Genomic DNA, 15,219 nt, shown 5'->3' on the forward strand with positions numbered 1-15,219 from the left:
TTCCCACTATTTCTCTCATGGAAAATGACAGGTTTGTCAAAGAACAGGTTAAATAGAAAACATCTCATTTCAGCTTCACTAATCTCTTGTCTTGTACCAAAGTCAGTTTCAGAGAAGAACAAAAATGAGTTAAATACAAGTTCTAAGCAAAAATTAGTCGGTTCGTCCAAACCCGTACTTAATACTCTAGCTTCGCCTGAGCTCCGAGAAGAAGGGCAGCAGTCTTCAGTTCCAGGTGATTCATCGTCTGTTGCTAATACAATGTCCGGCATTGATACGCCTTCTTCTTCTACTTCATCTCAGGTTTGTAACTACATTTTCTAGTTTTCATTTATGGTACACAACTTATTGACACTGATGTATTTAGACTTAAGAGTTACTGCAGTATGTGTTAAGTGATCTAGTCTAGAGAGAAAAAACAAAACGAGAAAAGACTCGTCCATTTTATTAAATGTTGAACTTAAAAACCATTTTGTATGCTACTTACATAATTACATATGTGATGATAATGCAATGCTTACTCTTTTATTTGCACCAATTTTCAAAAAAAAAAAAAAATTATTTTGTTTTACTAGTAAATAGGTTCAAAATGAAAAAAAAAAAAGATGCCTTGCATAGGTTAAAACTAAAGGAGCCTTGGGATTTTATTTATATATTAGCCACTAGGCAAGTGATGCCGAGTGGTATAGTTGCTAAAAAAAACTAAAGGAGTCAGACAAATATTTAGCGAGTGCTTCCCCTTTAGCACGCCCTACTGGCACAAATTTAAATTTAAATCAGCCCAGTAAGTTTTGAATATCGAATGCATAAAGCAAAAAGAGAAAAAAAGAAGTTCAAAGTTTAAACTTGATAAAGGGTGGAGAGTATTGTTGATATCTTAGAGCACATTACATGCCAAGTTGTGCCAATTGTGAGAAAAAATTCCTTCGAATAAGCTCAATTTGTCCAGCACTTTCTTGCCTTTTGCTTGCTGTGCTTGAAATCTCCCCACTTTCCCAATAGGAAAGTCAAGAATATAAGGACATGTTATTTACAACTAGGGTAAATTTGAAGAAAGTAGCATATCTTATCTAGGAAATCTATTATTTACTTATCTCCAATTTGAGAATAAAAAAGAATTCCACACTTTACAAGCTATACATAAGTATTTCACAAAATTTCTCATAATTTAGAGATATTTTTATATTTTTATTTTCTTGAATTATGTTTAGCCGGATCCCCGCACCTGTATCTATACTAGGATTCGTATCCACGAATCTTAGAATTTACATCTCGAAGGATCCGATCTCTATATTTGCACCTGTGTCGGACACTCACACCCGTGTTCGAGCAACTTAGGTCTTCCTATGACCTATAGGTCATGTGTTCGAGATGCTTCAGGGTAGGCTACCTACATCACAGCCCCTTGGGGTGCGACACTTCCTCGGACCCTACGTAAAAGCGGGATGCTTTGTGCACCGCGCTGCCCTTTATTGTTGACGACTTAGCCTTTACTATTGTAGCAATGCTTGTGAATGGCCTGTTAGTACAATGGCTGAATGGCACCACATTAGTAACTAAGAGATTTTCAAATGGCTTATTAGGTGAAGAAAATGGACGCAAGTCAGAAACTAAGAGACCTTCAATGGGGTTATCAAGTGATCAAATCTGCAAGTCTCAATCTGCATAGTATTTCCTTCCATCTTTCTCAGCCTACATCAGGTTGTCATCAAGAAACCGAGAACTCCATCAACATAAACATATCAAATGAGAGTCTTTCCCACTTGTCTGACCTCCTTGTGCTTTTGACAACATTAAAAAGTACTCAAGCTTCCTTGAGTAACTTGGAGTTCCACCAGGTTGAATGGGAGTTGCAGCAAATGAGAAATCTTGGAAGTTTGCTCTTGCTCGAAAGTAGCTCAAGTATTAACCAATTAGTGTTTAAGAGAAACAGTCTCACTGTAGAATGTTTATCTGAGCTGTCGGAAGTTTTAAAGAAGAATGTAGGGATCAAGGAAATTATGCTGTCAGAATCAAATATTGGTTCGGTTGGAGCTTCGCTTCTTGCTTCAGCACTTAAGGTGAATCGAAGCTTAGAAAATTTACAATTATGGGAAGACTCCATTGGCTCAAAGGGTGCGGAGGAGCTGTCCAAAATGATAGAAGTTAACTCAACGTTGAAGCTACTCACTATATTTGATTCCAAGTCTATTACTGCCACACCTTTGATTTCAGCAGTTCTTGCTAGAAACAGGTCAATGGAAGTACACATATGGAGTGGACAGAACAATGAGAAAACTTCAAAGGTGGTTGAATTTGTACCTGAAAACAGCACTCTTCGGATATATCGCCTTGATGTTTCAGGTGCTTGTAGAGTTGCTGGTGCTTTAGGTATGAATTCAACTGTGAAGTCACTCGATCTGACAGGAGTCCGGTTGAACTCCCGTTGGGCGAAGGAATTCCGGTGGATTTTGGAACAGAACAGGACCCTCAAAGAGGTAAATTTGTCAAACACTTGCTTGAAAGACAAAGGAGTTGTTTATGTTGCAGCTGGTCTTTTTAAGAACCAGAGCTTGCACAAGTTGTATCTTAATGGAAATTGGTTTGGAGGTGTTGGCGTAGAACATTTACTTTGCCCTTTAAGCCGGTTTTCTGCGCTGCAATATCAAGCAAATGTCACTCTCAAATCACTAACTTTTGGAGGAAAAAGAAACAAAATTGGTAGGGATGGGCTTGCAGCAATCCTGCAGATGTTGACAAGTAATGAAAGCCTTACCAGCTTAGGAATATATGATGATGCGAGTTTAAGACAAGATGATATAGTTCGAATCTTTAGGAGTTTGGAAAAAAATGCTACATTGAGAAGCATATCTTTACAAGGTTGTAAAGGGGTGGATGGTGAAATAGTCTTGCAAACTATCATGGATGTTTTACAAGTAAATCCTTGGATTGAAGACATTGATCTTTCAAGAACTCCACTGCAGAACGCAGGGAAAACAGAAGCGATATATCAGAGATTAGGTCAGAATGACAAGGCCGAACCAGAGATTGATTTGCTCAAAGACATGCCAATGACGGTGCCAAAGAGCTGTAGGGTCTTCCTCTGCGGGCAAGAATATGCTGGTGAGTCACTAAAGTAATGTTAATTCAACTATATCATTGATTGTAAATAATATATATTTTTTTAATCTTTTACGGATCTGCAGGAAAAACTACACTATGCAATTCTGTACATCATCACTTTTCTTCTTCAAAATTACCCTACATTGACCAGGTGAGAACTCTCGTAAAACCAATTGAGCAAGCTGTTAGACCTATAGGGATGAAGATAAAAAATTTCAAAGATGAAGACACAAAGATCTCGATTTGGAATCTTGCCGGGCAGCAAGAATTTTATGCACTTCATGATCTAATGTTCCCAGGACATGGAAGCGCCGCTCTTTTCCTGGTCATCTCTAGTTTGTTCAGGAAACCAAATAATCGAGAAGAGAAGACCCCAGATGAAGTTGAAGAAGATTTGCAGTACTGGTTGAGGTTTATTGTTTCCAATTCAAGAAGAGCTCTTCAGCAGTGCATGCTTCCTAATGTGACTGTGGTTCTTACACACTATGACAAAATCAATCAACCGTCACAGAACCTACAGCTTATTGTAAACTCAATCCAAAGGCTACGAGACAAATTTCAAGGCTTTGTTGAATTCTACCCAACTGTATTTACAGTTGATGCAAGATCGTCTGCATCAGTAAGTAAACTCGCACATCACCTCCGAAAGACAAGCAAGACGGTTCTCCAAAGGGTTCCTAGAGTCTATGAGCTTTGCGATGACCTCATGCAAATTTTGTCGGACTGGAGATTGGAAAACCATAATAAGCCAGCAATAAAGTGGAAGGAGTTTGGTGATCTATGCCAAGTCAAGGTTCCATTGCTCAGGGTTCGTTCCAGACTCGATAATAAAGAGAAGGTGGAAATGAGGAGAAAGGCTGCTGTTACGTGCCTTCATCACATTGGCGAGGTGATTTATTTTGATGAACTTGGTTTCCTAATCCTAGACTGTGAATGGTTTTGTGGTGAAGTACTTGGTCAGCTTACAAGAATAGACGTCAAAAAGCAGACTTCAGTTGGAGATGGATTCATAAGTAGAAAAGAATTGGAAAAAGTTCTTAAAAGTAGTCTTGATAGCCAGATTCCAGGGATAGGCCCAAAAGTTTTTGAGAACTTGGATGCAAGTGACCTTGTGAGAATGATGCTGAAACTTGAATTATGCTATGAACAAGATCCTTCAGATCCCAATTCACTACTGTTGATACCCTGCTTTCTTGAAGAAGGTAGGGGAAAACCACCAAAGTGGCAGATAAACTCAAGCGAATGCGTTTATGCAGGAAGGCACCTACAGTGTGATGACTCAAGCCACATGTTTCTAACACCGGGCTTCTTTCCCCGCTTACAGGCAAGATCTCTCATCTATTTTTATCTCTATTCTCTATTTCTTGAATCCTATGACGGTGGTAATGAAATAACAGCCCTTTTGTTTTTATTTATTCCATCATCTCGGATAAGAATATTATTCACTATATCTGTTTAGGTACATTTGCACAACAAAATAATGGGGTTGAAGAACCAATATGGAGCAACTTATAGCCTTGAAAAGTACCTCATCACAATGAGTATCAATGGCATCTATGTCCGCGTAGAACTTGGGGGTCAATTAGGCTATTACATTGATGTGCTTGCTTGTTCCACAAAGCACCTGACAGAAACCCTAAGACTATTCCAGCAGCTTATAATACCAGCAATCCAGAGCCTTTGCCATGGGGTCACACTGACTGAACACATTATCCGACCAGAATGTGTAAGAAATCTAATACCACCAAGGTACAGGAGAAACCAATTTGTGCCTCTCAAGCAATTAAAGCAGGCATTGCTCTCAGTGCCGGCAGACAATATGTATGACTATCAGCACACTTGGGATTTGGTAACAGATTCTGGAAGGACTATCGTCGGAGCTGGTTTTGACTATGCTCGGGATCTCTTATCCGATGATGATTTTCGGGAAGTCCTTCAACATAGGTACCATGATCTACATAACCTTGCTGGGGAGCTTCAAATTCCTTTGGATAATAACCAGGATGGAGAGAATCATGCTGCTACTACTAGTGAAGAAACTGAAGGAAAAATTGAACCATCATTTGCTGGAATAGCCAAGGGTGTTGAAGAAGTTCTGCAGAGACTTACAATTATACAGCAAGAACTTAGGGATATAAAACAAGAAATCCAAGGCCTCAGATACTACGAGCACAGGCTTCTTATCGAGCTAAACTGCAAAGTGAACTACCTTGTGAACTACAATGTTCAAGTTGAAGAAAGAAAAGTGCCAAACATGTTCTATTTTTCAAGAACCGAGAATTACTCAAGGAGACTGATCACCACCATGATTTCAGGAATGAATGCTCTCCGGTTGCACATGTTATGCGAGTATCGGGGAGAAATGCATGTGGTTGAAGATCAGATAGGTTGTGAAGTGATGCAAGTTGATAACAGGGCAGTGAAATGCCTAGCTCCATACATGAAGAAGTTCATGAAATTGGTCACATTTGCTCTCAAGATTGGAGCTCATTTAGCGGCAGGGATGGGAGAAATGATACCAGATTTGAGTAGAGAAGTCGCACATCTGCTTGAGTCTCCCGCTGCATATAGTGCAGCGGGGGCTGCAGCTGCTGGTGTTGTTGGAGTTGCAGCAGCAGGACGTGTGGAGAGAAATAGGGGTTCAAGGGACATCCAACAAGATCTTAAAGCAGCACAACAATGGGTTGTTGATTTCTTGAGGGATCAAAGGTGCGCTGGTGGAAGAGATATTGCTGAAAAGTTTGGATTATGGAGAGTTAGGTACCGAGACAATGGCCAAATTGCATGGATCTGTAGGAGGCATATGTACGTAAGAGCAAATGAAGTAATTGAAGTCCCACTTTGAAGTTTAGCTTTAGCCATAGATCACTAATAGAGCAAGTTTCCAATTCTTAAACATTCTGAAACATATGTCTATCAAGATTCTCATGCTCTGTCTTGATTTTAGGCGTTTTCCCCTTCATTAGTGCTGCTCAGTTTCATCTTCATGAGATTAATTGTTTTTAAGATACACATGTTAGGAGTTTACAATGATCTGTAACTTTGTTCACATTCAGTAGCAGCTTGCTGGTGTCCTTTCATGTCAGGAACTCCTACAATAGGCAGCTAGGGGCAAACCGGTCGTTAAGATAGAGTCGTTAAGGTAGCAGTTCTTGCTTAGCGGGATCAGGTCACCAATCGGTGACATAGTTTAGGAATGAATATCCGTAACTCCCTAGTCCCTACCCCCAGGTTTCCTTCAGACCCAGACATCCTCCCACACCCCCACCCCACCCCCAAATGCATGAAGAAATGGAGCGACAACCCTTTGAAGTTCATCCATAAAGAATTAATAGTGAAATAATCTAGTCCACTCATCCATTCTTTTCATCAAAAAATTGTTATAAGGTATTGTTATGCGAAGGAAGAGAATATCAACAAGTTTCCTTGTTCATCCTTATTACTAGAACAACCTTTTGCATCAGATATGTATTTCATGACTCATTCCTAAAATTATTGTGTTAAGAGTTACAATAATCTGTGTCGTCAAATTCATGTTGGCCACTAAATTTATATTCAATAGTGAAATAATCTCGTCCGTTCATGCATTATTTCCATCATAAAATTGTTATGAGATATTATGTGAAGGATGATAACATCTACAAGGTTCCTTGCTACCTTTTCCGTTCATCGTCTTCCACCTTCTGCGTTATTTTTTCCTTTTTCTCATTGTATTGCAAAGCTTACGCAGTCATTGCTCTTCTTCTCACTATTTTGCATCAGATATGTATCAGATATGACTATTTATAGTTTTGACTAAACTTACTGATGCTTTACTCTTAATCTAGCTCAATTAAAATGCTAAACAATGAACTCTATAACTACTCATGAGAAACTGTTTTCCTCGTTTTTACCTTTTACGTTTGTCTAACTACTCAATTAGGAGTAACTTTTAAAAGAGAAAAATTGGGTCAAGCATCAAGAAGAAGTGAAAAGCAGAGCTCACAAGATTTTAATTTAGTGAATGCGAAATACCACTAAACTCATTAGTTTCTCAATAACAATTGGTGCGGGCAAAACATAAATATAAATCTCTTAAATTTGTCCAAATATACATATATGAGAGTGTGTCCCTTCTCTCCTGCATCCGGCGAGGTGAAAAAAGAATATAGAGTTATGTAGAATACAACATTTTCACAAAATTCACAAATATTAATTTGGAGTAAAAAACACCCCCAAAAACTTACTCTGCTGATCTCCACAAATCATTCACTTGTCCAGTTACAATTTCTTTGGAACTGGAATCTCTTAAATTCTTACAGTTTATACCACTTAACAACTGTTAGTCCTTACTCAATTTTCCATGCATATAAGAAGAGGCAAAATGGTGAAGCTTTAGAGTAGCTTAACGTCGAATAATACTTGCTATGATCACTGCAATCACTGCCACCGCCCACACTACTCTCTTCCCTGTCACTGTCGTCCTCAGACGCTCCTGGCTTGAAAATAAACAGGCCATGACCCGACCCTGGTGAACAAAACAACCAAGCGTGCACGTCCCAAAAGACTTGCACCGGTTGTTTGTTCACTAACACCGTTTCGTTTCCCCTGAATTTCCACTGCAAGTTTTTTATGTGAATCAAAACAATCCCATCTATACTTATCCACATTTCAGGATCTCTAAGACCTGAAGTTGAGCTTTCTACAACAATATCACTTTCTTGCTTCCTTTGATCAAATTTAGCTCTTGTTGAGAAACTTTTCTTACCAAAAACATGTTCTTTCTTATAAAACAATAAAGCATCCACAAGAGCTGGCCTTGATTTAGTTTTCTTGTAGGCTTTTTTCTTGTAATCACCTAATAATAAAACAACCTCTTCCTCAGAAACTAAGGCAACGTAAAAATCCGAACATGGTTCTGGACTTCCAGAAAATTTTGCTGATCTTAGATCCCAATAAGCTTCCAATTGATTCCCATCAACCTCAAAAGTTTTGTATCCTTTTTTGGCCCAAAAATGCCAAGGTTTAAGATCAATCTTGCATGTTTGATGATAATCACTTTCCACGCTATCGACCGTTAGGGTCACGGAATGGTTCATAAGATTCTTGCTCCATATAACAGTCACGTTACGCCAATAACCTCCAATATGAGATTGGTACACACACGTAACGCTACTTTGCGCATTCTTAGGGTTTACAGGATCATCTGTTAGTTTTTGTACGACAGGCGGTTGAGAAGAAGAAGATGATTGTGCCCTTGTGGTAGCATGATAAGCCATGTTTTAGAATATTCTTTTTGCCCAACATCTCAATTCATCAACTGAATAAAAGCAAAATTTAAAGGTGATGGAACTCATGGAATAAATATTTCTTTGTAAGCTATACGTGAATGTCTAGGTTGATGAGGCACTCATATACATCGAACGTTGAATATGATTGTATTATTTTAGCAGATCTCCACAGGAATTGTAAACAACATGCATGTCACCTTATAAGAGAAAAATTATACTCAGATTTTCATTAAGATATGTGCCATTTGCAGGCATGTCAATGCCTAGCTTGATTAAATGGGGTTGGCATTTGGTAATAACAATATTGAATTGAAATAATGCCTGGGAGTTTGAAAGAGATTAATTGGCTGTGGACTGGGAATTTTGGAGAAATTTTGCGAGAAAAAGGTAGTTAGTGTTATTTGGTTGAAGAAAGAAGGAAGTTTAGACATTAGTTTTTTGTTTATTATTTGTCTAACTTTTTCTTTTTGTGTGGAGAAAATGTCTCTTGCTAGAGGCAGGGGGGCGAAAGGCTTCCGGGAAGGAAGGCCGCAATGTGAGAAAATATTTCTACAAGTTTCTAAGATCCTCGCGCTAAGCATTTACGGATGAATGATTAAAGTGCCCCACTTATAATTGACGAATTCGATATGAGTTATTATCATAATTAGTAGTATGTCGTAACTAAAATATTATTTTTGGATCGAGGGTACTTTCTTATTATATTGTATGCTTGTACTTATTTTCAATCTTTTGTATGAAAAAATGCATAGGGAGCTAAATTCGACAAAATTAATGCTGAAGGAGATTTATTTTTCCCTTTATTTTCAAAGGGCTACATTCAAGAAAAAAGTTTTAGGGAGATTATTAGGAATGGAACTCCCCTCCATTTCCTTTCTCTCCCTTTTTCAAAAGTTTTTACTTGGATGAGAGACACTTGTCATATTTTAAAACTAATGGTATAGATTTAATCTATATCTATATATCTATATACTATATTAAAAGCACGAAACTCCTATCGAAATGTCGTTCGTCTTTTTTACCTCTTAAGTGCATTTTACATTGGATATAATTGTAATTATATCTAATAATATTTTTTGGGGAAAAAATCAAAAGTTGCCGTATATTATTGTTTTCTTTTTTTAGGATTCTTTATAGATTTAGGATTTCCTCCAAGAATCGTGGTGTATTATCTTTTCTTTTGTTTAGCATTCTATATTTAAAATTCTTTTATACCAATGTTACTTATGGTGTGTCTTGTCTTTGTTTAAGTTTAGGATTCAATTTAGGTTTTGTAACGATCCGACCGGTCGTTTTGAGTATTACAACCATGTTCTCCTATTTACTGCTCAATTTGTACTTTACAATTGTAATATGAGTTGCTGGAGTAATGGGTTCGGGTCCGGTGAGATTTTTGAAATGAATTGAGACACATGTTGAATTATGTGTAAACGACCCCGGATTTGAATTTTAATGGTTCTGTTACCTCCGTTGGGTGATTTTTGACTTAGGAACATGTCCGGATTGTGATTTGGAGGTCCGTAGTGGAATTAGGCTTGAAATAGTGAAAGTTGAATTTTTGGGAAGCTTGACCGGGAGTGGACTTTTTGATATCGGGTCGGATTTCGATTCCATAAGTTGGAGTAGGTCCGTAATGTCAAATGAGACATTTGTGCAAAATTTATAGTCAATTCGGATATATATCATAGCAAGGTATCAAGTGAGGGTGAGCAGAGAAGCAAGAAATGGAAAAGAAAATCACTGGGAGCGTGCTAGAGTCAGTGCAACGCGTGGATTGTGGCACACCAGCCCTCTCAACAACTTTGAAAACCAGTGCATTATAGAGGTTTGGCACTGGACCTGGCACGCTACCACCTGAAGCTTTTCTTTTAAGTACTCATTTCGGGGGTTGATTTCCCCCATTCATCTTGGACGAATTTTAGGATTTTCCTCCACTCTCTCAAGACCACCAACTCCTCTCTTCTTCAAGGTAAGCAATCCCCATTATCTTGGTGTGAAATTCTATCATTTCTACACTAATATTGATAAAATCTACACATAAAATATTTAGATCTTTAAAAAATTTCTTCAAGAACTCAAGGGAGGGTTTTGCAAGATTTCTTCCAAAAAGGTAATCCTACACCTTTAAACTTACATTCACGGATTTATTATGGAAATATGAGTATGAATCAAATATTAGAACTCATGGTATGGTGATTGGAAGCCATAAATTCCCAATTTAAATGCATAACCATTGTAGAGATTGAAAAGTGATTATTTGATGAAATTTTGTTGGTTGGGTGTGAATGATTAGTCACACATGTAATGTTGGGAATATAAATTATTAAAGAAAGATGGTGGGATAAATTTTTGGAAAATAGTGGTAATTGGATGAACTAATTCTATTGTTAAGAGATGTAGAAATTTATGCCTACCAGTTGTTTGATAAATTGTCTAAATAGCATAAACTATGGAATTGTTACAAATGTCGGTCCCATGGGATGTTGATATTGTAGATTGAAGTTACTTAGTGTAATTGATTGTTGTGGTATCATTAAGGGGGCGCATTTCAGGTGTGTTGACTAAATTTTCTCTCTTAGAATCGAATTCCATAATGTCCCCATAAGTTTCAAGTATGATTGGCTTTAGGGTTTTTAATTAAAGATCCACCCTTTATCATTTGGAATTGATTTTCGATAACTTGTGTTGTTTGTATCGAACTTATTGTGGTTAGATTTGAACCATTCGGAGTTGCATAATCGAGGAAAAAGTTATACTATTGGATTGAGATAACGTGATTGAGGTAAATAATACTTCTAAACTTGGTTGTGAGGGTATGAATCCCCGAATTTACATTATATAAATTGTTTTGAGGTGACGCACGCGATAGTTGACGAACGTGTGGACATGCACCATTGAAATTGTGACTTGAATAAATTCTGTGAAGTTGTAAATTAAAGAATCATGTTATAATTTGAACATTTCTCATGCGCTAGAGGAATTGAGCTGAGGCTCTTATTAAAGATCATATTTAGGCTACGTACCGATATTTTGGACCCATGGGGTCGTGTTGCTGATAAATTATTTGTTTTAAAAATGTACATTTCACACTCAGTCATATTATCCATTGTGAGGATATTTATGGGATCGAGATGTGCGCCGCAGCAGGCCATATTGGCTCTATATATATTATTATTATTATGAGATCGGGCTACAAGCCGCAGCAGGCCTTATAGGCTTAATTGTTCTGGATCAGGGCTGCCCGCCTGCAGCAGGCCTTATAGGCTTTATTATTATGTGGATCGGGGCTGCCCGCCAGCAGCATGCCTTATAGGCTTTATTATTATTATTGGATCGGATTGCATGCCGCAGTAGGCCATATCGTCTTATTATAGCACTTGGACTGAAGGAGCCCCTCCGGAGTCTGTACACACCTCAGTGAGTGTTGATGATTATATATTCGAGATGGACTTCCCAGGGCATGGACTTGCCTTGATTATTTATATATATTGTGATGAAATTTTCCTGGACATGGATCTTAGCCGAATCATTTATATTTGGGGATACATTACCCCAGGGCTGGATTAGCCTTATACGATATTGAGTAACTGACTGTCAGTCGATGTGTATATATATACGGGATGGAATATCCCTGGGCTGTATTGGCCGTAACTAGTACTGAGTGACCGAATAATTTGTGACCAGTATTTACCTGAGGTCTTTTCTACTGAGATGTCATATTCCTCATATCATGCAGTATTGGTCTATTTCACTTGTATTGGGTTTAACTGTTGAGCTTGAAAACATGCCTATATTTTTGTACCATATTTATACTGGACTGTACCTGCGGAGCTCGTCACTACTTTCAGCCCAGAGGTTAGTCTTGTTACTTATTGAGTTGGTTGTACTCATACTACACTCTGCACCTCGTGTGCAGATCCAGGTGCTTTCGGATATGGCGACTGTTAGATCTCAGAGTGTTATCCGTTGGAGACTATCAAGGTAGCTACCTGTCGTCCGCTGACCTTGACTCTCTCTTTCTCTCAGTTATTGTACTGTTTTATACTATCAGACGATGTTTTTATCAGTTAGACGTTGTATTCATATTAGATGCTCATGTCAGTGACACCGAGTTTTGAGAGTATTTATATATGTGTTGTGAAGTTTTCTTTCGCTGAATTTAATAATTATGTTTTTTTTTAAATTTAAAAGATATGGTGGTTTATTGAGATTGTCGGCTTGACTAATATTGAGATAGGCGTCATCACGACAGATGAGAATTTGGGTCGTGACAAGTTGGTATCAGAGCTCTAGGTTGCATAGGTCTCACGAGTCATGAGCAAGTTTAGTAGAGTCTTGCAGATTGGTACGGAGACGTCTATACTTATCTTCGAGAGGCTGCCGAACCCTTAGGAAAATTTTACTTTCTTGTATTCTATCGTGCGGAATTGATTCAACTTGAAACATAATTCTTTGAATTTATTCCACGCATTCGTGTGCGCATGTGAGCGCTCAGTGTCAGTTGTGCATCACCAGCTTGTGATTTCCATGAACGAGATTCGTGATATGTATTCTGTGTTTTGGTGATGGGCAAGTCTGGAGGACTTGAAGCCAGGGTTAGACTGCTGCTTAAGCTCGGTAGCTTCAGTTGTGTAAACTTGTACATTTGGACTCATATGTCCGGTACTATCCCTATGAGTGGAAATTATGGCTCGATGAGAGGTTGCATGGCTATATGATAAGTATGATGTGATTGCGGGATGTGTTCAAATGGGTTGAATATGACGAATAAAGTTACTTGTGACTCAGGATTTTGCTATTGGGTACTTGATTTTTTGTCTTGATTTGACGTATAGTCTTGAATTATGAGTGTATTGAAGGATCTTTCACGTTATAAAATTGTGGGACAAATTAAATTCTCATGTCTTGTTAATGAGTTTGGACTCAGAAAGAGTAAGTTATTGTGTAGTAATTGTGGTTGCGAAAGGGTATAACAAGATGTCAATCTGAGACTAAGCAGGTGGGTTATCTTCTGCAGAGTAATCTACATAGGTGTGTTCCTTATAATGTTGAGTGAAGAGTTTATTTTCTACCAGCGGAGTGTATATGTTGATATTTGAATTTGAATCTGGTTGAGAAAGTTGACTTGACTGTCACGAGAATGAAAGCGAGCTTAGCGGATGAATTGAGGAATTTTGTGGTTTATGTTACCTGAGCTTGTGAAGAATTTTCGTTGAACTGGCTGCAGTATTATGACAGTAATAGAGTAAGGATATTGTGAGTTATGTAATGTTTTGTTCTATGGCTTTGAGCCAAGTGGGGGAACCTGCTATTGACAACTTGATTTCATTATTATGTGTTGTACTGGTTTCGGTTTGATGCTTACATGTGAATCGGTTATGACTTGCAAAGATTGAGATCGATGATAACTCGAGTAAAGAAATTCCCGAATACAGGTTATATTGCACTTTATGAGCATATGAAAATCATGGGATGATCGAGTTGTTATTGTTGGATATAGTACGCACGAAGTATGAATTTGATTGGTGACGTTAAGGCAAGGTTACTTCTTTAAGTGTGGTCAAGCTAAGGGATCACGTATCTTTTGGCCCGTTTGGGCGGTGCAATTTAGATTTGAGCAGAGTGAAGGACTCTCTAGAAGGTTCTAATGGGTTCAAGACACAATCGAGAATTTTTTTTCGGATTCGTGTATGAATAGAATCTGGGATTTTCATTTGATGGTGTCGGGACTTGTGGTAATTCTCTATAACTATGGATTCTATATTCCAGTATAAGAAAGGTGAAAGAACAATTTTAAATTCACATAAGGTATTTTCAGAGTAAGTGTTACGGTTGTGGTACTTTTGTGGTGCTTAAGAAGAATACAATGGCTTATGGACCTTAGGGTGGTATGGTTTATGTTAGGATGCCTTGTAGTGAGCTTTAGGTATGGATCGCAGTGTTCTGACAAGGAGAAGTGTCAACTTGAGGGTAATTTAGAAGAAACTTGAAGTAATTAGGACAGCTGGGTAGTAGGCTAGACCAGTATAGTAATGGTATGCTCGGTTCTTTTGGACAATTATGATGTGGTGAGACTTTACAGATATTTTGGTGGCAATATTCTTGGATTTGGTTACCTGCGTGGCTTGGTAAAGTTAGAGGAATTCAGTTCTGATAGTTTGGTTATGTGTAAATGGATTTTGAAGAGTTCTCTATGGTTTCTACCGTGGTTTGAGCCGAATATTTTCTACCGGTGTGGGAAACATATTGTGTATTGTGATTTCCTTCTGTAAGGAAGAAAGAGGAAGGTTTCTAACTAACCGGGTAATTGATAATGAAATTCTTGTGCTTGTCACATGATGACATGATAGATGTGGTGTGTTGTGCGGGATTAAGATTTGCATGTACAAGGTGTCAGTTCAGTTTTGAAGGGAAGGTCATGAATTATGGACAACATGGTGAGTTTCAGATATTTAGATGAATGCTATAACTGCTCGATAATTCCTGAGAATGGTACGCATTTCAAAAGACACATTGTGTTTTGACTTACGAATGTTCATTGGTATTGCGGTACTCACCTGGTTGATAGGCTGCTAATATTCAAATTATTGTTATGTAGCACGGAAGAATTATGGAAGTATTCCTAGTGGGATGACATGAAGGATGTTTTAGTCATTTGAATGCTGGAGTTGTGATCAGTTACGGTGGTTCATATGTTCTACGAATTTGGGGACTGGAGTTCTCAAAAGTAAATTGTTTTGGGGCCGCGGACTGTGAAAGTGTGTCCAAGTTAACTAGATAATAGTATGTGTTATGGTTAAGTCATTGAGGACTTTTTAGAGGGCTATTTATCCATGCTCAGGTTGTG

General features: G+C 38.1%; 2 protein-coding genes across 2 annotated transcripts; one reads left to right on the forward strand and one right to left on the reverse strand.

The window, feature by feature from the left end:
• Positions 1–6: 6 nt before the first annotated feature.
• LOC107782321 (protein TORNADO 1-like) lies at positions 7–6,187 on the forward strand. Its single transcript, XM_016603196.2, has 4 exons — positions 7–303; positions 1,584–3,102; positions 3,186–4,426; positions 4,562–6,187. The coding sequence occupies exons 1-4, from the start codon at positions 25–27 to the stop codon at positions 5,945–5,947; spliced, it is 4,425 nt and encodes a 1,474-aa protein (XP_016458682.2). The 5' UTR covers positions 7–24; the 3' UTR covers positions 5,948–6,187.
• Positions 6,188–7,159: 972 nt separating this feature from the next.
• LOC107782320 (uncharacterized) lies at positions 7,160–8,820 on the reverse strand. The gene has a single exon (XM_016603195.1). It carries the CDS (start codon positions 8,358–8,360, stop codon positions 7,431–7,433), a length of 930 nt encoding a protein of 309 aa, XP_016458681.1. The 5' UTR covers positions 8,361–8,820; the 3' UTR covers positions 7,160–7,430.
• Between the last annotated feature and the right edge of the window lie 6,399 nt (positions 8,821–15,219).

This window comes from Nicotiana tabacum, chromosome 15, assembly GCF_000715075.1.
Source record: "Nicotiana tabacum cultivar K326 chromosome 15, ASM71507v2, whole genome shotgun sequence".
In the NCBI taxonomy this organism is placed as follows: Eukaryota; Viridiplantae; Streptophyta; class Magnoliopsida; order Solanales; family Solanaceae; genus Nicotiana; species Nicotiana tabacum.